Raw genomic sequence first — 23,101 nt, forward strand, 5'->3', positions numbered from 1 at the left:
TTAGTGAAGGTGAACTTTCAGAACTGATTGGTCTTTTGTACATACCTAAAGCAGTGAAAGAAAGAAGAAATGATGATGGCAAGTGTGTAAATTCTGCTTTCCGAAGGCAAGTTAGAACAGAGTTCTAGAGACTTCAAACTTACTCTAAGTACTTATTTCACTAGTTTAACGAAATACAAGTTATAGTTTTATATTATAGCTGTAATTTCTAAAGTTAATTCTGTCAAAATATTTTCGCTCGTCTCTTTCACTATCCGGATCACTCTTCAACAGTGCCTAACTCTGTCCTCTTCATTTTGCCTATATGGAATCGTTTCAGCCTCTATAGGTCATATTAATTATTATGTTGGTTAATGTTATGAAAATCAGAAATTTTCGTGCAGTTTATAAAATTAAAAATAAATAACCTTGAAATTTAGTGTCAACTTTGGAAAGTAAGTATAATTTATTGCCTTTTGCTATGTTATATTACAGGTTCCTGTCCATGTGGCTGCACTTGTGGTGATGGGAAAGGAAGTAAGTTACTTCTTTTTTATGTTCATATATTTTCATACTTATCCCTACAGAGGTTGTTTCCGATCTATGCTGACGAAATTACACACTTTGTGCAGCACTACCTAGCAAGAAGAGAAGGAAGCTGCCAGTCGTGTGGGCACCTCGGACCCATTGATTCTTAGTGACAGGTGTGGCAAGTGCATATCGGGACAAATGCCGCCCAAAATAAGTACTTATTGGGAAGGCTACATAACTGCCCTTTCCGACGTGAACTAAAGCATAGTGCCATCATCAAAGTGTGCAATGAGATTGGATTCACTGTGTCCAAAAATGGCATAACACAGGCATATCCCTGTGTGGCAGAAACAGGTCAACCCATGGCCTACCACTAGCCGCACACGAGCTAAAATTTGGGAAATCGCTGATTTGGTCTTCAGAGAGAAGCCACCCACAGAGGGGGTATCGCGTAAAGGCTACAGACATCACTGAAAACAGTGCACACTATCATTCACCACGATTTGAAGTTGGTAAAGCGACGGAAGAAAGTGTTCATAAGTTTTTGCCAAAACACATCCAGGTACGTCGCACCAATTACCGAAAGCTGTATAAACGGTTCCTGGCCGGTGAAAAATGGAAGTTTGTTGTAAGTGGTTGAGGCATATGTTTATCTGGATGACAGTCCCAAGCAACGTGCAATTTTTGTTGTCGCTCGACAGGTGCGAGGGACTTTCAAAGATGGTTCTCTGAATGCAAGGGAAGTTTTGACACAGGCTTCATGATCATTGCTATATACTTTATCTTGCAAGCGGACCATACATCGTGTAGATAATAATAAGGTGAATTCAAAATTTTATCAGGCTAACGCTCTGACATTCATTTATCGCCATGACATTTCTCATCTCTACGGGAGGGACAATAATCGTTTCTGGGTGCATCAAGACAAGGCGTCAACTTACATAACGGTCACAACCCGCCTGTCCTCCAACAAATGGCACAAGAAACTGGCATTCGTGCCATTCCATTCACAGACATTCCAGTGATGTCTCCTAATGCGTCATCGATGGACTTTCGCGCCTTCGGCCTCCTGAAAAGCCTTGTTTCACAGGAGACCCCGCACTGTTGAAGGGTTATAGAAATCCTGTCAGGATGAGTGGTTGCGGCTTGGCATTATTACACTGCGTGCCAGTTTCCTACAGTGGGAACTTTGTTGTCGGGCAATTGCCCAGATGCAGGGCAACCAATTAGAGCACTCTATATGGTAGCGATAAGGTTTCTCTTAAGGTAAGTGCAGTTTGAAATCGTCACCATAGATTGGAAACAACCTCTGTAATACTATAATTCCTAGGAAGGTATTATTTAATTACTTTAAAGTAAGCTTAATAGCGACTTATAACGTAAAAAAATAATATTTGTTCTAATAGAAAATTTTATGTACGTTATTCTTTAGGTTTTGTCTAAATTATTGATGTTTGTTTATTTTCATCATGACCATTATTGTTCTCATTATAATAGTTATTTTTCTACCACTGACAGGTAAATTTCCAAAAGCTTAACGCTCGGATACACTATCATTTAGTCCCTAACCAACCTCATTCTACACGAACTAGTTCTCAAATTTAGGACAAAATATTTTTTCTTTACTTACTCTGTTTACGTAACAAGTTAAAATCTATATGTATGCGTTTTAGGCACTGCAACAGATGAGGTGAATCAAATTGCCATTTCTATATATGCAAATAGACTGTCCCTACTAACTATTTGTCCAACGAATCACATGCTGAATATGTTCACCTAGACTCTCCGTCTTCAATAATCTCAAATGAGGCAACATGTCTTGATGAATTATCGAAACATACGTGTATAAAATTGAGATAAAAAGTATTACAGTGGAAACATTTAAAAAATAAGAATAATAGTACTAATTCTAATATGATCGCTGTGAACTGTGTCGAACTTTCATAATGGATATAACAATGCAACAAATAACACTATAAACTCAAACCATGAAATATTTTATGAACGATTTATCTATAGGTTCAAAATGTATCTAATAAATCGAAGAAACAAAATATACCTAAATCAACTAGTCCGAGAAGCTACTTGACTTCTTTTATCGACAGTTATTGAATCTTCAAATTGAATAGGAGTCTCTAATCTCAATATAATAGAATCATATATCTAAAACTAATACATATCTGGAAAATATACCTAATATTGTCACTGGCATCATTACGTTCACTACGTTAGAGTATTGTTTGAATTTGCACCATGAATTCCAACACGATTTAATACAATTCCACTTTATTGGTTAAATACAAATAACGTGACCAATTTCTAGTTTCCGACTAAAGCTTCGGGTCCGGAATAATCGCAAGCGCGTAGAATCTGAAACTCGTCGCTCGTGCTCAGAGCCAAGACCATGTGCTGTATGCATTTCTTCGACCGTTCTTGTCTGGTCTGTGTCGCAGGTCGTCCATGACAATTTCATGTTGTTTTCCACTATTTTGTCCTCATTGAAGGCGCATGAGGGCCATTGTATTGGTCATTTTAAATTTTCCTGTGAGTACATTTTAACGCTGCGACCCATTTCTCGACAGTAGCATATGACAGGATCTTCTGGTGCAATTCTTTTTATGGAGATGATGGATCACATCCCGTGTCGCAATTTTCTATATAGTCCTAATAGGGCACACCTACATGTCTTTAATCAACAACAAAGAAACTAGAAAGTATTAGCAGAATTATTTTATATACATAACAAAATTCTACAGTGCTATCAGACAAGTCTTCTCTCAATAATTTAAACCTTTCTTAATCGAACTGTACGTTTCAGTCAGTCTTGGAATTATAAATTATCCCTTAAATTCATTCTCTTTACACTTCTGTAGATTGGATTGCTACATGAAGAAAGAAAGGAGATATAGCCACAAATGTAACCGGCATCTTAAAACCAATTGTGTAATAATTGCATTCACCCCTAGTGACGGCTCGTGGGAGAAAGTAGGATGGCCTACCATTATTTACGAAGTTCAAATTCCATAAAGAGAAACATCATATAAATAGATTTTACAATCTACCGAAAAAGTATCTTTCCCCTGACTGCTATAACTACATTAGGTCGGGTCCAGTACGTTCGCCGGTATCACAAACTCCTAGACAGATACAGATCAAGATACACGTAAATTGTAACTTACAGACGGCAGTTAATAAACATGTGGAACACTGTTAAAAGCTTTTGCTGTTGATTTACTGAAAAAAGATACTTCTCAATTTTGAGAATAATCTCTATTATGTGTAGCGTGTTGTCGAATGAATGCTGTATATCAATAATATCATAATTCCCTGTATGCATACTGTAGTATTTTACTATATCATGCACATTAGAAGAAAACAAAGAAAACACTGAATTTACATTAGTTAAACAACGATGAAAACAAACTGAAAATATCAATTTCGAACGAACGAATGAAATAAGTTTATAAATCCTTGTCTCCATTCAAGGACCTACTGCTGTACCGTCATTGTCACCATTTGAACATCTCTGTTCATCTTCGCAAGAGAACATCTTTCGCGTCACACAGATCATGGGTTGAAATGGAAATTGAAGCACGCTTACATTTCGTGTTTGGAAAGATTTGAACGCGGGTCACCTTGGTAAAGAGCCGTATGTTAACCAATTACGTATACTGAACACCTACTTGATGTTGCACCAAAGCTATTAACCAGCAGACAATCTTTTGTGTAAGATTACTCCAGATACTGTGTGCGTGTGTCCTCCCACACTCCCATTCCATTTTAAATTCCATAGTCAGTCTCATCTGAAGTGGAATAAGGCTCTATATACGTTGACGCAAACCTTTTAAAATGGTGCTATTTGTTTCAATGTGTTGGCAACGCTGTGCGGTGGTGACTTGCATTGCCTGTTCAAGGCACAAAGGAAGGTAAGCGACAATAACTCTAGAAAGAAATAGTTCAACTAACTCCAGCATCATCGATGCTTATCCTAATCACTTTTAGCACTTTGATTATATAACATTGATAGCGAATAAAATTGAAATTCGACAATGTGTATATTGTCTATGAAAAGGTGTTTTTCAATAATAAGCAAGTTAGTATCAGGCGTAAGAATACAGACGCTTGATGCTGAACGCGCGAAGATGTGCTTGGTGATGATGGCTGCATAGACAAACCAAGAAATGCAGCGTGTATTAAGAAAATCTTAAAATTTCTGAACCATCGTTCATAGTGTTGTCGAATTTGTAATATAAATATGAATTATGATTAATGCAATTGTTTCAACGTGAAATCTTCATGGAGTTATTGAACGTACGTAAAAGCAAAGGATATTATTCAAAGCAATATAAGCCCACGTCACAAAAACAAGGAGTTGATGCAGTCACAAATTTGATTATTGTCAAAGCTAAGCAGCAGTAACCAGGATGGAACCAGAAAATGATTATTGGAGAAAGGACATGAATCTGGAAGGAATTTCTTCACAGGGAATAACTACAAGGTCCCCCCCAAATTCATCATTCTGCAGTTTAGTGAAGTAGAGTGTAAATAAATAACGTGTGCTAAGTGTTAATATATCATTCAAATTAAATTCTAGCCGGCAACTACGGTGTGCAATTTTTTTTTAAATCAATCTTTCATAATCATTTCTTCATGTAAATCTTAAATAAAAATTTGAAATGGGCTAATATATTTTAAGTACATATTCAAATAGGTTTATCAATAAAACATAGTAAAAGTTGTACACGTAAGTAAATCTAATATATGACTTGTTTTATTTTTAATCAAATAAAATTTACTTCATGTATATGTTTTGTTTCCAGTTATCTTTACCATATTCACTACATGAATCACTATCGAAATTGTGGGTATTATATCCAGGTACTTGTGTGCACTTTGTGGATGTTAACAGGCTTACCGAAGACGGTGGGTACGCGCGACTGCAACCTCAATCTGAGTTCAAATTGGTTCGTGGTCTCCCTTGGAGGTTTGCTTGTCTTTTATTCTAGCATTACTAGCTGCGGATAGAAATGCTTGTTCCCTCTAACCACTAAGTCTGCCATAAATAAAAATCTTTAGTGCCCTAATAAGAGAATCAAACCCAGGCGGGTTACAATACTAAGACCCATATGAAAAGATGATCATTAGTTGTGTTAGTTACCACTTCATTTTTCCACTCAGAAACAGGCCAGAAGAACTTTCTTAATGAGAAAAATGTCTCAAATCGTTCCTCAAGTTGAAGCTGAATTTTAATGTTGATTCCGTAGTCTTGGTAGAAGCAAAGCTGACATACATTATATTTGAATTGTATCAAGATATCCAGGATTATTAGTTAAGTTCTTAGAAAGGAAAACATGCGTGATTTTTACTGTAATTTATCATCTTTACATACAGAAGTTTTGTCGTAATGGTATCGTAGGAAACTGTCAAGCTGCAGACCGAAGTAAGATTCAGTCATGTCAATTAGTTTTCTTCATCGAATGTTATTACTAAGAAATTGTTATTGTAATTTAATTATTGCTTTATTATTATTATTATTATTATTATTATTATTATTATTATTATTATTATTATTATTATTATTATTATTATTATTATTCATGAGCATTCCAAACTCCGCCAGCACATGAATTCTGTTTGACTTAAGTTATTGTGAGGTACAATAAAATGTGACGGGGAAAAACTACATTTACTATATATGTTGCAAGAGCTTAATCACAACTTTTAAGGGGGGAAATAAGTTAGGTATGGTGCAAAACAACTCATGTTGTCAGGGTACCCTTTACTCAATAAGACTAGAGCAGTAAATTAAGAAACCCATGAAAACGATTTGCACACCAATAACTACAGTCTTTCACTAATGCTAGGTTTAGTTTGGTGTGCATGGTTTACGGCAAACACGACGAGTAAACCGTGAGTTTCATAGCATCCTCTTCATAATGACTGAATGTGGAGGGTATATAAATCCATACTCTCATTATTTATCAATTATTGTTTGCAAATTAATTGCAACATTCCAACTTTTCACAACTGAAGTTAATAAATAGAATAAAGATAAGATGAAGTTTAATACGGTTTCAAAAATCAATGAAAGTCCAGTAAACTTCCCACTGTTATTCCTTACAATAAATTATGTAATACTGCAGTTATTAACAAAGCATTTTCTTGTGAAAGGAGGTACTAAATTATAAGATATTTTCGGGAAACGTTCGTGCAAACAAGAACTCACCTTGAAAATTTATTTATCCAGTTTGGACTTTTCATAGCAGATAGCGTGCTATTAGTTTGAATTATTAAGGAAATATTGTTTGTTAAATGTTAACAAAATCACATGAGTCTTGTTTGTGAAAACTGTCAGAAAAAAACATTCAACCCGAAGAGTTAACTACCCATTGTTGATATTTTAGTAGGAAGAAATTTATTCACCATTATAGACTTGTTAATGGTATTTGTACAAATGAAATATGTACAAGATATCCTGAGTTATTTATTTACAAAATCGTCCGAGAAAATCTCAACATCAAGAGCATAGCACCCTCACATTTTTTCGCTGGGATAAATGAGTTATGTAAATGAGTTTTTAATCAAAAAATTATGTATGAAATGCAAACAAAATTACCTAACTTATTTTTGAGACAATATTCCAAGCAAAACCACTACTCCTCATATATATATATTTTTTAGAACAAGTAATTTGTACATGGTAAGATTATTAATAAAATTTATATTTATGGAAGAAAAGCAGAGGCATTTAAGCCAGTTTTGAGAAAATCATCCGAAAACTATCCTTCGCCATGAATAAACTAACAGTCGAAGATTTTCGACAGAAAAGCGACATATAGTAAAATGTATTAAAATAACATAGTATCTGACTTTTAGAAATTGGTGGTTTTATGTCGCTATACCTTTGGGCCATCCTACACACACACACACACACACACACACACACACACACACACACACACACATATATATATATATATATATATATATATATATATATATATATATATATACGGGCTGAAATAGGGGACTCTAGCGATTTTATCTCTGAAATTGTACTACATTATGACAGTTGATTTCACGAAACAATAAAATTATCAACTACAACCTAGGCACAAGCCTTGTTCTAAAATCTTATTAACTGGTTTGGGATCGGTTTAAAGTTGAAACAGAATGTGTCGGTTTATTTCAGAAACCGAACCGTAATTTGGTTCAATTTTGTTTGAAAACAGACATTATATATCCTTTTTTCGGAGTATCCATAGATATTTTGGAAAAGTTCGGAAATATATGTAATAGTTTCGTTGTAAGTTAAAGTATTATGAATCTGCTGTTTCACGTTTGAATGGAATTACGATTGACCATGTTTTTTCTCTATATATTTGTGTGAAAACATGTTAATACAATAGAAAATAGAATGTTTTCGGTTGGGTTTGGTTTCGGATAACCGTTTGAAAATGAAATTAATTGAGATCTTTGCGTTCAATGTCCCAGAGGTATGTCTGTTACGTTGAGGTAGACAATGATTAAAACAAGTGAATTATTATGGACGAATTGGGGTAATGAGAAACTGGGAGGAAAAGGGAGAGTCCCGAGAAAAGCCTTTCCTTGAAAACGAACCTAATACTCATCCATCAGATACTTCAGTGGTCGGAGTCCCCGGTTCGATTCCCTGTGGGAGAGCCTTTTAAATTTTAAATATCCGTGATGTATATTTGTTCATGTCCTTGTCGTCAAGGTTACTAGAAATAACTTTAAAACTTGAATAACCGAGAGTAACAGAGACAAGTTACGGGGATACTTTCGGTGAATCAGAAAATATGGGTCTGAGCCACCACGTTCCAGTTAAGGATTCAAATTACTCTTAAGACAACCTTCTCCTTAATTTCGTTGTATGTTTCTATGCCTTTTTAATTTAAATTTGAATTATCTTGGTCTATAGTATTTGATCATGACCAAAATCAAAATGTTTTACTGTTAATAAAATATTGGAATCTTAAACGTGTGCAATTTGCTACATACACCAGTGTTTTCGACTCTTACTTAACAGAGCAGTCTTAGAGTGTTGATCATTCGTTTGGTAATTCACTGGTTCTGGATTCGATTCCCGGTGAGGTACTTAAGGAAACTTTTACCATTTGCAACGTCGCTATTTCTGATGTATAATAAAATGAGAAATATTCAATTTCTCTACATCTTACAAGTTAGAGTTGAAATGAGTTTCTTCACATGTGAAATACTGACAACACGACGTCACACATTTACAATCTTGATTCGTACTGAGTAGATAACGTGTTAAGCAAACAATTCTTAAATACATTAGGATAATCGGTAAGGGTGAGTTATAAATGTGATTGAAACGTTATTGTTTCGTAGCAATTGTGGAATTGTTTCTAACGTGTTTCACTATTAATGGAAATAATAATAATATTTTTGTTCGCCATTTTCAACACGCTCCATACATCCGTTCAACCAAAATTTGTAAATAGGAACTATTCTTTCTTTTATTTGTATGTTTGTTTTGTTAAAATAAAAATAAAACGCATACATAATCCAAAGACTTTTACCCAAAGAAAAGGCTTTATTATGTATCGTGAAGAAGACAAATCCTACTTAGTTTCTGTTAAGGCATAGAAGTTTCGATTTCATATAGTGCAGGGAAAGAACCGTCGTTTTCCCGTCTTTTCCTACCGGACACTAATTCCAAAGTATATCTTATAATGCACTCATCCTCGGATAGGATCCAAACCAATTTATTTCCTTTTTCCTATCAAATTCAATACACACATTTGCATTGCAATACGAAATATATAATGGTGTCAAATATTCAGGAATAATAATAATAATAATAATTATAATAATAATAATAATAATAATAATAATAATAATGTAGGAGACAAATTCCGTATAAGGACAGATTGTACTACAATCGGTAAAATCGCCCCTAACATTAGGCGAAAGTTACAACATAGTCGGGATTGGAGAGAATTATCCGGACCACCAGAATATACAACCAGCGTACGTCTTTACAACTACCTAAATGTTAAAGGAAAGCTTTCAAGGCAAATCTCCTGAGCTTACAAGAGCCCTGGGGAAACCAACATACTTCGTATGTTCAACACAATGCCCACTCGGTTGGAGCTGGATGGAGCAGAGTGAACTATTGAATTCACAAAACGACAGTAATAATAAATAATAATAATAATTTCAATAATGGTATTAAAATTTTTAAAGTTGGATTAAAATTATTCAAAACTTACAGGAAAGTCTTGATTTCGGGGAGAGAGGTCCGTACCTCGAAGATACACCTTTGCTGATACCCAAATTTTAAACCAAAAACTTCCACTAAGCTTTCATGTAGAAAGTATTCCACTGCACGTTTTAAGGAAAATCACTGTAATCGAAAACAGAATATCACTGAACAGTAACGCTTATAACAAAATAACTTTTAGGATATGCAAAGATAATTATAAAAGCTTTGATACAAACATATCTACACAGATCATAATTCGGTGAGATCCGAAATACGAAGTAAGAAAATAGCATACATAATTATGTCTACAAAGTATTGTTACTTAAAGAATGGACATACACTATTTCGAGAATCTAGGAAAACGAGAAATATTTACGATACATTTCGTCTCGTCTCGATTCTCATTTTTAAAGCGAGATTATAACTTGAGTTAGCCTTGTCCCTCCTCGAATGTAAATGTTAATTCCCATCTCGATTTTGTTTGGTTTGTTTTAGGAAGGAGATGATAAATTCCTCTTCTCGCTGGCAACATTAAACAAAGGCGAACTGTTCTTGCTAAAATCGTTTCTGCTTATAATGGTATGATTTGAACGATAATGAGCTTATAACTTTTAATATTTTACGAGATTATTATTATTATTATTATTATTATTATTATTATTATTATTATTATTATTATTATTATTATTATTATTTTATTACTATTATTATTCCTGAAGATTTGAAAGTTCAAGTTTTTAAACATCCGATTACTCAAATATCTGAAGATAATAAAACGTGTGTCATCGCTTCTCAAACGCCATCTAAAGTAAAAATCCTAAACTAGAAAGGAATATTTCCTGACGTGGATCCGATCTGAGGATCTGGAGATTACCTGCTAGAGGCCTTGATCACTGAACCATGATCACTACGAGTTAAGTGATTTGTCTTTACTGTTTTTACGTTAGGTATCTTTGCCTCCGCTTACAAAGTTATACGTTGTTTCTCGTTTCAGAACGTCTTTCGTATTTCTTTTATGATGATATAAGTCTATTATCTTTGGCATAGTTTATATTATTAACTTGAGTTGTTCTTAAACTTTTGATTCACAATTTAATTGCATCTCCATACCAAACTACAAATATGACATTTAATTCTCATACTCTGCATTTCATCAGTACACAGTTGCCATTACCTGGTCTAGGACTTACGTCCGGTACGATACATTTTGGTGTAAATAACCTTACAGGAAGAAACTGGTCCGTTTCAAAGGCAAAGTTATTAATATTTGGGTTTTAGCTTCACGTGGCATGATAGTGAATGCATAACGTAGCGGACTTAGAAGCAATACAGTTATCCAACCTAGTTTCAAATCCTGTTCACGGCGAAATTGCTTTTTCCACAAAGGTATCGTAAACAATCGACTTCTCATAGTAGACGAGCATAAGAATGTGGAAGGAAACATCTGAATCATGATAGGGATGATTTACGAGTGTTTGTTGGGAAAGGGCAAGAAAATTACCGGGACATTCGAATATTTTATTCATTCGCAGCACTTTTCGTGTTATCGTTTTCAGAAAGAAACACCACACCATTTCTTAAGGAAAGTTTGGATAGAGCAATTGGTGGAGTAGTAGTTATCGTGCATGACTTCCACGTGGAAAATCTGAGTTTGATTTCCCGCCAGGCAGTATTATTTTTCACATAAAATAATGAATGCAACTGTGCGAATTACAACGTTATATCCACAACAGATCAAATAGACACTGGATGTTCGGAACAGATAAATCTAGGGAGATAACTAGAAAATTGCCCCCTCTTTGGTTACTTCAAAACAGATTTTTATTTTTATTAATTTGTTACAAAATTTGTTTCCATCCTACAATTCAATTCGTTTTATTCAGATTTGAAATTTGAAACATACAAGGTCTGGTACATCTATAAAAACATCCAATATTGCTCTGGAATATTGGTAACTTCTCATTATGATACAGTTTGGACTTTTAATAAAATATGTTTCTGATAGAAATTTAGCAGTAAGGTAGCACTCGTTCATTTTCTCTTTCTTTCCTTTCCGTTTCTTTTCTTTCTTTCTGTTCAGTTTGCATTAGTAGTCTGGAATGGAAGGTATGTCCTACGCAACCTACTTGGTTTATTAAAATGTATTTCGGATCAGTACGTCCAACGAACACTACCGAATTTGCAATCGGACCACGCGGAAACAAAGCATGTACTAAACGTTTATCATTATCTTAGATGTGTCCAGGAGATCTACAGTTCTACAGGAAGTTGAGTATTTTATTTGACCACCAAGTTTCGTATTCATTTTGAAAGTGACTTAATAAATGTTTCAAGCATCCTCTATATATTTGTATTATTATTAGTATTATTACATCATTTTTTGGATCTAGGTCTGTATGATATGTCGATATATCGATATCACCGATATTAATATTGACATGTATCAACATTCTATATCGCAAATATATCGACATCGATATATCAACATCCTAAATTTTCGATATAGATATTTTAGGGCTGAAGTATAGAGGGCCACTAAGACTTCTATGAAGAAACAAAACTTAATTGTTACAATAATGTCTTCTAACGACAATTGCTTTATTACCACAAATGCAATGTAAATAAATCCACTTGCAAATTTGCAATATTATATACTGTAACTTCTTGGTATCCAGAAATTTTCTGTTCCAGTAAGACAGAAACAAAAAAACACCTGCTAATGAAGTGCTTCAAACTTCATCCTAGAATTGATCATAAAAAATATTTTTTGTTCCTCATCTTTTCGCCTTTGGGACCGCTCATTGACAAAAAGCTCACACATGACCAATATATACAGACGTTCTCTTAGCCAGAATCATTGATTTTGATAAGAAACGAGTTTTTAATAATAATAATAATAATAATAATAATAATAATAATAATAATAATAATAATAACTACAATAACAATTTTGTTTATAACTAGGGTGTCATCTCTTTATCTGGCATATGAGGGTCGCAAGTCTGCTACGCCACAAATGTTCCTTATTCTGTGTTTGTCTCTCTTTCTGTTTAGTGTCGATGTTTATTTTTGTGCTGTTAGGCTTTTGTATTAAGCCTTTACATTATGTAACCTTTTTCTTTTCTAGGAGACATTTTTTTTGGAAAGATTAAAGAAACTGCTTTCCTCTGATACCTATTCCTTACCATTCCTCTTGTTTGAACTGCTTGAATAAGAAGATTTTGCACCTTTTTATGTCATTCATTGCTCTCACAATAAAAGCAGTTGTTATTCTTAACAATTTATTTTATTCCCTTATTTGCAGTTTGGTACACTGCTATATTTGTAACAAAATTGAGATTTGTTCTAACGCCTTTTTAATTCTCAACCATTTACGACCCTGTTTTTGGGTTGCCTACTATTGCAGGAAAGAGAGAATTACATGTGGTAATGCCATTTTCGAGTTGTCCATAAATCTGTGTCACTCAACATTTTCCGAAAATCCTGTACAATAACTTAGCTGATTGAAAATATTCTTTCACATTAGAGATCGCTGAACAAATATGAATTATAAGAATATAAAACTGGTAATTATAGCAAATGAATATACGGGACTAGCTTTGAAGTTCTTCTAGTAATATTTTTGAACACCGTATATCTGGGTATCATTGCAACACCGTTATAAGAGTGCAGAATTATTTTTCTTATAAAAACTCTGCTTGGAAAGAGTTTCAAAGATTTTTTTCTACTGTAGAATGATTTAGATGACAAATCCGATAATTGAAGGAATCAATAAATGTTCATGGATTTTTCCTTCCTTCACATAGCTCACTAGCATTGACAAATATTTCACACCAATGTGATTCGTTTTCACCTTATTCTGCTCTTTTTTTGGTTCAGTACCATCTCTGCCAACACATCTATTATTTAGTTCTGAATTTTAGGTAGCAGCGTTTGTATTGAGCGTTTAAATATATGTGCAACTATGGATTTCACTTTTGAATCCTTTTCTATTGTGTAGTCGAATAGTGCTATAAAAAGTCCGGTAGAATTTAGTTCACAATGATTTAATTATTACAGATGTTTGAATCATTATCCTACATCTCCATAATATAGTAGCTCGTTTACCGCGAGAAACGGCAGTTCTTCAGCTATACAACTAGCATAGTATCTGTCGTTTTCTCTCTGATAGTCGCTTAGAAATATACTAGCATCATTTCCCCTTGTAGTATTTTAAGTACTTCCCAAATTTGAATTCCTTCTGTGTGGGGCTTAGAGAAAGCATGCTTATCAAGTCCTTTAGGCCGCTCCATTGCTTATTTCCAATAGTAAAACCTTGTTACAGTAAGATCTAATCCCTTAGATTGCTTAAAGGATAGCATTATGCTTGGTCCCATAAAACAAAGTATTTTAACTAAGGCCTTGTATAACACCATTGACTTTGGAAACTACGTCACCGACCTTTGTTTCGAGGTACTCACGCGGATTGGGTTGATCAGGTCTTTTGTCACAAAGATCCTTCGCTTGCGCATGATGATTCGAGGCTACAATATTTGCATTTGACAACTTGCTCTGAATATTATCTATTAAATCTTTAACACAATATATTTCACTGTGATGATCATGTTTGTCCCTTGTGGATCATTAATTTGAGCACTTGGTTCTTTTGGCCAGCGAATAACCAAACTATCTACCACTTTAAGCTCAAAATCGTTCCTTATAATGATAGTCACACTTTGTATGAGCGATGTAAAAATTGACATAAAATAACATTTCTTCAGGGTTTGAAAGAATTATCTTTAAATAATGTTCCATTTTTCAAATTAAAACCTTAAAGATTAATTGGTGATGTTAAATACATTGTCCTTATATAGAAACAAATGTGGAGTATCGATTTAAACATTAAGGAAAAGATGTTACTAGACTAAGCATGAATCCGAGTATGGTTTAAAGAGTCTTTGTTAAACACCGTATTTTGTTTATTATTGCGATCCTCTCAATAAAAGTATGGTTTACATGTCGAGTGTAACCTAATGTGGTTTAAAATGACAGGAGGACAGCTGAACAAAATACACAATAATTTACTGTTCTGAGTAGTACAGCATTTGATTTATTCTTAAAACTTTTGTCAGTAAAACTATGCTTAGAGTAATAGCAGTTAATATTGTTGAAATAGGGTTAATAGTCCTCCTTACTTAGGTTTTGATTCTATTGTCACCCCCAGTCCCTTTCAATACTTCAATTTTTGCATAATTTGAGCATCGAAATGACGATAACTTACCTCGATTAATGAACGATATTTCTAAACTAATAAATCTGACATTTCTAAACTAATTTTTCCTTCTACAGCTTCTGCAAATTGCCATATGTATGATGAAATCACCGGTTTAGAATTATGGACTCAAAAAAGTTATTGACAGAATTTAGTTTTCCTCGCAATTTGTTAGGCGCAATATATATATATATATATATATATATATATATATATATATATATATATATATATATATATATATATATATATATATATATATATATATATATATATCTGTGACTACTACACGTCACAACATACGTGGAAAATCAAGTGCTTCTTGGTGTTGCATTTTTAATGTATAGGACTATATACATAGTTAACTTTGAACAAAGTATAATATGAATATTCACATTTTCTGTTTTAGTTGATATCAATATCTATGGCAAAGATGAAGAGTGGACGGATAGTTGCAAGAAGAAAGGTAAGTATATTCACAGTTTTTCATATTGTACCTCCTTATTTCTTATATTCTTATTTTTGTCTTCTAGGGCTAGAAAACGTACTATAATAAAAGTATAATTTTAAAATCCTTTTAAAATTGAACTAATAAAAGGTGGCGCGTAAGGCTTATTTAAAGTTATAAAATGGAACTGTTATAAATGAATATAATGCAGAAATAAGTAAATGTTATTTGCTGTTGAAGCGATTTCTAAAATTAAAAAACTTTCAACAACTAGTAACTTATTGGGGGGAGATCTAGGAACTACATTTTATTAGATTTTTAGTTTAATGTCCATTTCAGCAGAGAGCCTGTATGAGACGCAGATTTACTGATCAACATGGACTCCGAACCACATGAGAATCAAACCCGGGTCCCCCACGCCAAAGGCGCGTACGCTAACCGTTTAGCTACGGAGGATCTTATCTTGGAATTAGCTTTTAACTGATTCAGTGAATGTAAAGTTTTACGTATTTTATGATAATTTAATTTCTAGTACAGTTGTAACTACCTGTACAGTTGATGACCTTCCGAGCCTTTTATCTTCCAAAATTAAAATGCCCCAAAATTGGATGCAGTAGTGGTATATATTGAATTGTGCATCTGTGGTACCAAGTAGACATATTACTTTGTTGGGGGTTGTCCACATATTACATAAAGAGGCAAAGGAAGAGGTAGTCGGCGTTGCGGTACGAAGTGTGATAAGGAGAGGAGGGGGTTTACTCATTCTTTACGTGACGCGTGCTTTTTGCTGTAATTTTTATTCTCAAGTGTATGCGCAATCTTTTAAGCTAATCATTTTATAAAGTTCTTTTCTGTTTATGATTAAAATACTTCTACTGTTTCAGGAAATTGCGAACATATACCATACGTTGTATAAACTGAATCATGTAGAATTAATTCGAAGATGCTACTAGACACCAGCATGACTGGTGACAAACCCTATGTGTATTACTGCGTTTCATAGTTATTGCCGCATTGCATTTACAACACACGAAGCTTTTCTGGAGTTAGTTGTTAGCATGCAATTCCATTCTCACGCTTATCGCTATTTCTCCGAATATGATTTAGTACTTTTGATTTGAATCATTATCCACTCCATTCGTGTAAGGAGTTCTGCTTGTGAAATATATTTTTCGAGATGGAACGATCCATGATTTGCACAGAAAAATAAGATATTGAAAACCGAATTCGTCGGATTTACGTATTTTATGATAATTTAATTTCTAGTACAGTTGTAACTACCTGTACAGTTGATGACCTTCCGAGCCTTTTATCTTCCAAAATTAAAATGCCCCAAAATTGGATGCAGTAGTGGTATATATTGAATTGTTTGATCTTCGGACTCGAATGTTCCCGGAGAAATTGAGTTTATTCGCATTCATACACTGATTTGGGACAAGAAAAGTTTGAAAAGGGGTAAACTAAAGTCCAAACAAAATGCTCAAGAGGTTTTCACAAACGATATGCCCTGCTTCTCCACGAATGCAGCCACGTCCAAGCTGTAATCGACGACGAAGTGAACTTTGTATCGTTGACAATGGCGAACTTCAAATACAAGAAATATCCTGGATCCCGTAAGAAGAGATCGGTGTTTGGATTTTACATCCTGTTTCACATCTTCCTTCGGCAGTACTTTCCCCTTGTCAATCACCGGTGACCTAAAAAAATGGATACGATCTCATTCGGAAAACGTCAGCATGAAATTTCGAGGAATTAAATATTGGTAAAGTGAACAACGTTATGTTGTTAAAATATTATTGTGGTACTACTATTTTGTAGTAATTTGATTTTTTTTTCCAAAAACACTACAAGTTTATTCAGAATACAAGCATTTTGTAAGGCTCTGCCATTAAAATTAGTTTTTATTCTAATAACCCTCAAAGTAAGCAGAATTGGTGAAAAAACAAAAAGCAAAAATAAATCGTGACAAAGGGGGGGAATCGTTCGACCTTGCGTTATGAAGTGTGACAAGGGGGACGGAGGGAGTAAAACGTGGTGAAGAATAACGTACGTAATATGTGAACGGTCCTCTAGTTTGCCAGTCACAGCTGGACGGAGTCAAGGTCAGTTCAGAAGAAAGATGGCTTGTTGACTTTGTTCTTGTATGCGAAAGGAAGCAGACATACCTCGATACAAACGTTTAGGTCAATCAGAATTACGAGCTAGATTTTATGAGTCAAGGAAAAGAACGTAGGTTGAGTAAAAAGGGGATAAAACGAGCTAGGTGGAATGGAATAAAACAGGTTGGCAATTTCGTATTAGTCATGAATTCACGAGTAACTTGTCTTCAAAGCCTTGTAAGCTACCCATTATTATCTTCTACCGACGGGAGATTTGCTGCCTTCTCATTGTTCTGTGTGACGTTTAGTAATAGTCCGAGATGCCAAGTATGACGTCACAAAGAATTAAGTTGAAAATAACTGGTTTAGATGATGATGTAATTACTAAATACGTCTATCGATGATGATATCACCAATGAAGGATCACAGATGTTTTTGTCTTAGGAAATTACTTACTAAAGTTTAAAATTGCTATGAGTCATGTTCTTGTATAAGGTGCAGATCTGCACCAGATTTTTTCTTCCCTCGTCCAATAGTTCTGCATCTGGGTTGAATCTTTGCAGACTTAAGTTTCATCATCAATAGCAGAAATACTACTGTGCTCTTACATATTGAACTATTTCCACGTCTATATACCCAACCTCTAATTTTACATATTCATTGTGTTGATTTAGACTTCTCGACCAGGTATTAGTTTGTAAATCTCTCTACTTTCACCTTGAATCACTTCATTATGAGGTAGGTTGTTAGCCTTGCTTTGGGGAATGTTGATTATGAGCATTATCAATATTACTATTTCACAGAGAAAAGGCTATGGTTCACTTGACATTAACGAATAGTGTTGTATATTCATACTGATTTTAATTACTAAACTTACAATAACGGTATTTGGATACTTCAGTTATAACGATTCACTTTGACATTTGTTATTACATTATGAGTTGGATTTTAATTTAGCGTCCCATTCAGGGTGGAGGCTATGTGAAACACACAGTAGTATACAACTTAACGCGGGGTAGAAGCCATATGAGCTTCCACTGATAATAAAATACGGGTCTGCCCGCACCGTTGACTCTATTATTGTGTGGACAATGCGGCTCCAACTTTTTAGATTTAGAAGGAAAATATAAATCTTATTTTGGTTATGTAATTAGATCCGCGTTGGAAATAGTATCAAGTTTGTTTCTCCGTTTTAGAATACAGAGAGTACTTTCTAAATAGCCTTAAAATGTGAAAGCAATTATTTTATTTCTAAAAACATATTATTAACATAGACGGAAGATGAACTGTCAATCATATCTAACTAATTCTGTGGCCTATGGAACCCGGAGGTTTAGTGCCCCGTTCACAAAATCTGTACATTGACTTCAATCCTTAGAAAACTGGATCCAATTTCTACTTTGTACTCCTATTTCTGCTAGATCCATCGTAATATTGTAATATTGTAATCAATGATAGCTGCCGCGCGCTGAGCGTACCCTATCTCCTCGGGCTCTCGATCACAATATGGCGGGATCAGCCTCCGTCATCCACTTTTAAGTTGTGGCTTGACGGCTGCTGCTCCTTGATTGGTCGAGGGCATGAGAAGAATCGGGCGCCAGCCCGCGACAAGCTATCAGCTTTATTTTCCAAAGTAGGTACATAGGTTACATGGTATAGAAAATCATTATACATAATGTGAGCGATGGAGTACAAATATGGTACACGACAAATCTTTTTAGTGAAGCAATAAACAACTGCAAGATTATCACAATGTATATGCGGCGTGTACTCCGCATAAAGGAGAATGGCAATAGCCACAGCAAGGTATTCCATAACAAATATGGGATATTCACGGTTAATTGTCACAGCAAATAACGGTGTTTGTTGCGAATCCACAATGGCGATGGAGTGAGGAGTGGCGTCCACATAAAGTTCACAATTGGACGTGGTATCTTGCCAGATCCGACGTGGTCGGGAACGGGCACTGGACACTGTGTTGCGAACAAAACGAGAGGGTCCCTGATGGAGCACTGAATGAGCCACAGGGTTGGTTAGTGAGCTAACTGGGGCAATCCAGGTGATATAAACCGCCAGTACTTGTCTAGCATGTCGAGACGCACTAATGATCGGCCAAGGCACGGTGCGCACAATATCAAGGCATTTTCGTTGCACAGACATGGTATTGGCTGTAAGATCCACATTAACACTTAAGAACGTAAGAGCTTTTGTAGGTTGTAGCACTGACTTTTTCTCGTTAATTTTCCATGGTAACTGTTGGAGGTGATGCACTGCACTGCACAATAAATCATAGGAGGCGATGAGCAAAATATCGTCATAGTACACCAGAAATTTTACTCCAGGGGGAAGATGATTCTTGAGTTCTCGCTGAGTAGCAAGTTGCATAAATCTGTACTTAGGACTTTCTTTGGTTGTTTTCCAATTGAACTTCAATTTAAAACTTTGAACATGTTCCTACTTTCTTCCATTCTGGCTAGATGATCTGCCAACCTAAGCCTCCTAGAATTGATGACTTTAACATTGTTTTGTATGAACTGTGTATTTCCTCGTTATGAAGTTTCCGCCATTCTCCATTCCCGCTCCTCTTGGGTCCAAATATTCCTCTCCGAAAATTTTGTTCTCCAATACTTTCAGTCTCTCTTCTCTTAGATTAAGCGACCATGTTTTGCAACCTTCCACCACAACATACATGACTATCGTCCTATATATTTTAAGCTACAAATTTCTTGACAGAAGTGGCTCCGCCAAAAGTTTTTGAACTCAATAATAACACAAATTTCCTGCTTTTAGTAGGCATCTAATTTCTTTGTGATTATGGTTTTGGTCTCTTAATATTAATCCCAGAGATTTGAAAATATCCACTTTATTGAAATTATTATTTGATATTTTAACGCGTCCATAATTTTACACTATTACGATCTAGACGAACTTAATTTAGTATCCAGTGCATTTACTTCTAATCTCATGTCCCAGCAAGTGACTAATAAAACCACTGCGTTTTTTCTATTGATATTCTATCATCCCCTAATAAATTTACATCGTCAGCATACGCCATAACCTGTTCAATACCATTCAGCTTATGCTTTGGTTTCTAGGAGGATGAACAAGTATTCCATTTTGCAATTGAGAGGCACCTACAACCCTTTCTGAATTTTTACAGAATTTCCCTTTCTCATATAACACTAATGGTAGAATGGTAAATGTCACACTTCATTCTAATAGCTATTTCTTTTATCTACCATATAAACGTGTTTCCAGTATAAAATGGCTTTAATGTAAATTAGAATTTCTATAATATAACAATATATTGTAAAGGAAGCTATTTTGCAACATTCGTAAAAGAAATCATGTTTGTCACGTACACAGGGAATCGCTATTTGACTAATTTTTAACATACTATTCATTGATTAGTTAGTTAGTCGGATTGTATTGTAGCATCCTTATCAGTGCCAAAGCTATATAAGATATGAAGATTAAGACGGGACTCGATCTAACATAATGTCTGCCAGAAATCGAAGCCAGCTCACCAAAAGTATACTTCAAAGGCTAGCTTCCTAGTCAGTAGACTGTCGGAGAGAGTGGAAAAATTACTCGTAAGAGGAGAGGTGAAGAGAGGAGAAATTATTATTCAGATCTCGTTTGAATAATATAAACTACATATGTAACAGTGTATACAGAAGTAATAAAATTATAAACCATTCTTTATTAAACAAATGTAAACACATAATTCATTTGACTGATTTCAAAAGACAGAGGTAGAAAATAAAGGTGACTGTGTTTTAGGATGCTGAATGTGTAGACATATGAAACAAGAATGATTTTGAAACACAGAAAATGGATATCTGATTTATTTCAAAAATCTATCTCGAAGTGATTTAAGAGATATCTTCAATTTGTCGAAGTTGAGGTTCAATTGGTGAATCCTTTTTAAATTGCTGCTTGTGTAGAAACAAAATTTAATATGTGTAATAGTTTGGTACGAGAAGTATCGTTATTTGACTAGCTTGTAAGATGTTTTTCAAGTAGAGCCCAAAAAGTTTTTTATGAAGGGAAATGTACTACACTATTTATTTGAATTGTTTGTCGTAAAGATCTGGAACTTTGGTTAAGAGGTCTTTTACATAAGGAAATATGTCCTCATAAATTTAAAATACTATCTCCAATATAAAATAAGTTACTTTCAACTAAAATGGTGATGTTGTGTATTGGAGAAATAAACAGAAGTTTATTTTTAAACAAACATGCAACATATACTGGAGGCTTAGTTCCATTACTCCTGATGAACTTTGCCATCAAACGTCATGGTTAATTTTAAAGTGAGACAGACATGAGAACCTAGATTCATTAAAATCGGATACGTTTTGCTAGATTTATTATAGAACAAACACACAGACAGTAAAATATAAGAATTTCATTGAGTAAAAATTAAAGACCTGAATTGCAATACATCCCAAGACAAGCAGAATATTTTTTTGTCAAGACGAAGAAAAGTGTCACAATATTAAATGTTTTCGTAAGGAAATCATTTTTTAAAGTTATGTTCCTTGTTCCCTCTCCTTAAAGTATCAACTGTTTGAAACAGAAATATCATATTTAAAAATTACACTGACGTGCAAACTTTAATGTTGAACATACGTTTTTTCATACTATGTCGCTCCCAAGTGGTGACACTAAAGTGCAAGTTAGTACCAGAAAATAAAATCACTTTCTACCACCATATGATCTAAAAAGTTTATAATAGTGAATATTTCGGAGGTCTGTAGCTGAAGAATAAACCCGTTCATACGTATTTGAAGCATGAGATTGGCATGAGTCGTTATCCTACCTAACAAACATTCGATGTGTACCCTTTTTGTAACTATACAAGTAGTAACCTACTTGTAGGTACGGAGATGATATCGTGAGTGCAGTCATGGTTCTTTTGTGAAGCTCTGTCTAGTGTGCCTCATTGACAATAACTAACATTAGTGGAAAACTTCTACGAAATGAGATCGGTTGACTTAGAGGCTAAAAAATTTGTATGAAATTTTCATTTGACATGCAAAGTTTTCCAAGCTACGTCTATACTAATGTAATACTTATCCCGAGCGAAGAAGCGGCAAAATACTTCCGGAAGGTGACAAAGAAAAAGTCTGCTATTCACTTTTAACAATAACATTCCTTTCACTGCATTTAAGTTTGGTTCTGACCTACAGAGATAAAACCTTGAAGAAAATTATATAACATGATACTTTTCTAACTTCTAATCAATAAGAAAAGATTACATAAGAGTTTTGTAAATTCTTTGCTCTAGTAGAAATAGATTGTCTTCATGGTAGGTTGGCTCACCCTTCACTCAAAACAGAAGAAAAAATGGAAATCTTTCTCTAGGTAAAAGTAGAAAGTCACAGCTTAGAACTAATCACTACTACTTGTTACGTATTCGGAATAGGATTCATTTATAATTATTATAGTATTTGGGTACTGTCATTAGTAGAACCTTTGGACTCAAAGAGTACATGGCGAAGATAGGAAATAACCAGAAAAAATATTTTCTGCAG

At 34.4% G+C, this 23,101-nt stretch overlaps 1 protein-coding gene across 1 annotated transcript in view; it reads left to right on the plus strand.

Annotated features, from left to right (window-relative positions):
• Positions 1-23,101, plus strand: part of LOC145692078 (uncharacterized) — a 91,906-nt gene that overhangs the window by 60,810 nt on the left and 7,995 nt on the right. The window contains exons 4-5 of the mRNA XM_081767370.1: positions 475-516; positions 15,424-15,480. Of these exons, the coding sequence (XP_081623496.1) occupies positions 475-516; positions 15,424-15,480 (99 nt within the window). The remainder of the gene's footprint in view (positions 1-474; positions 517-15,423; positions 15,481-23,101) is intronic.

This window comes from Thermobia domestica, chromosome 8 (assembly GCF_964235325.1).
Source record: "Thermobia domestica chromosome 8, izTheDome1.hap1.1, whole genome shotgun sequence".
Lineage (NCBI taxonomy): Eukaryota > Metazoa > Arthropoda > Insecta > Zygentoma > Lepismatidae > Thermobia > Thermobia domestica.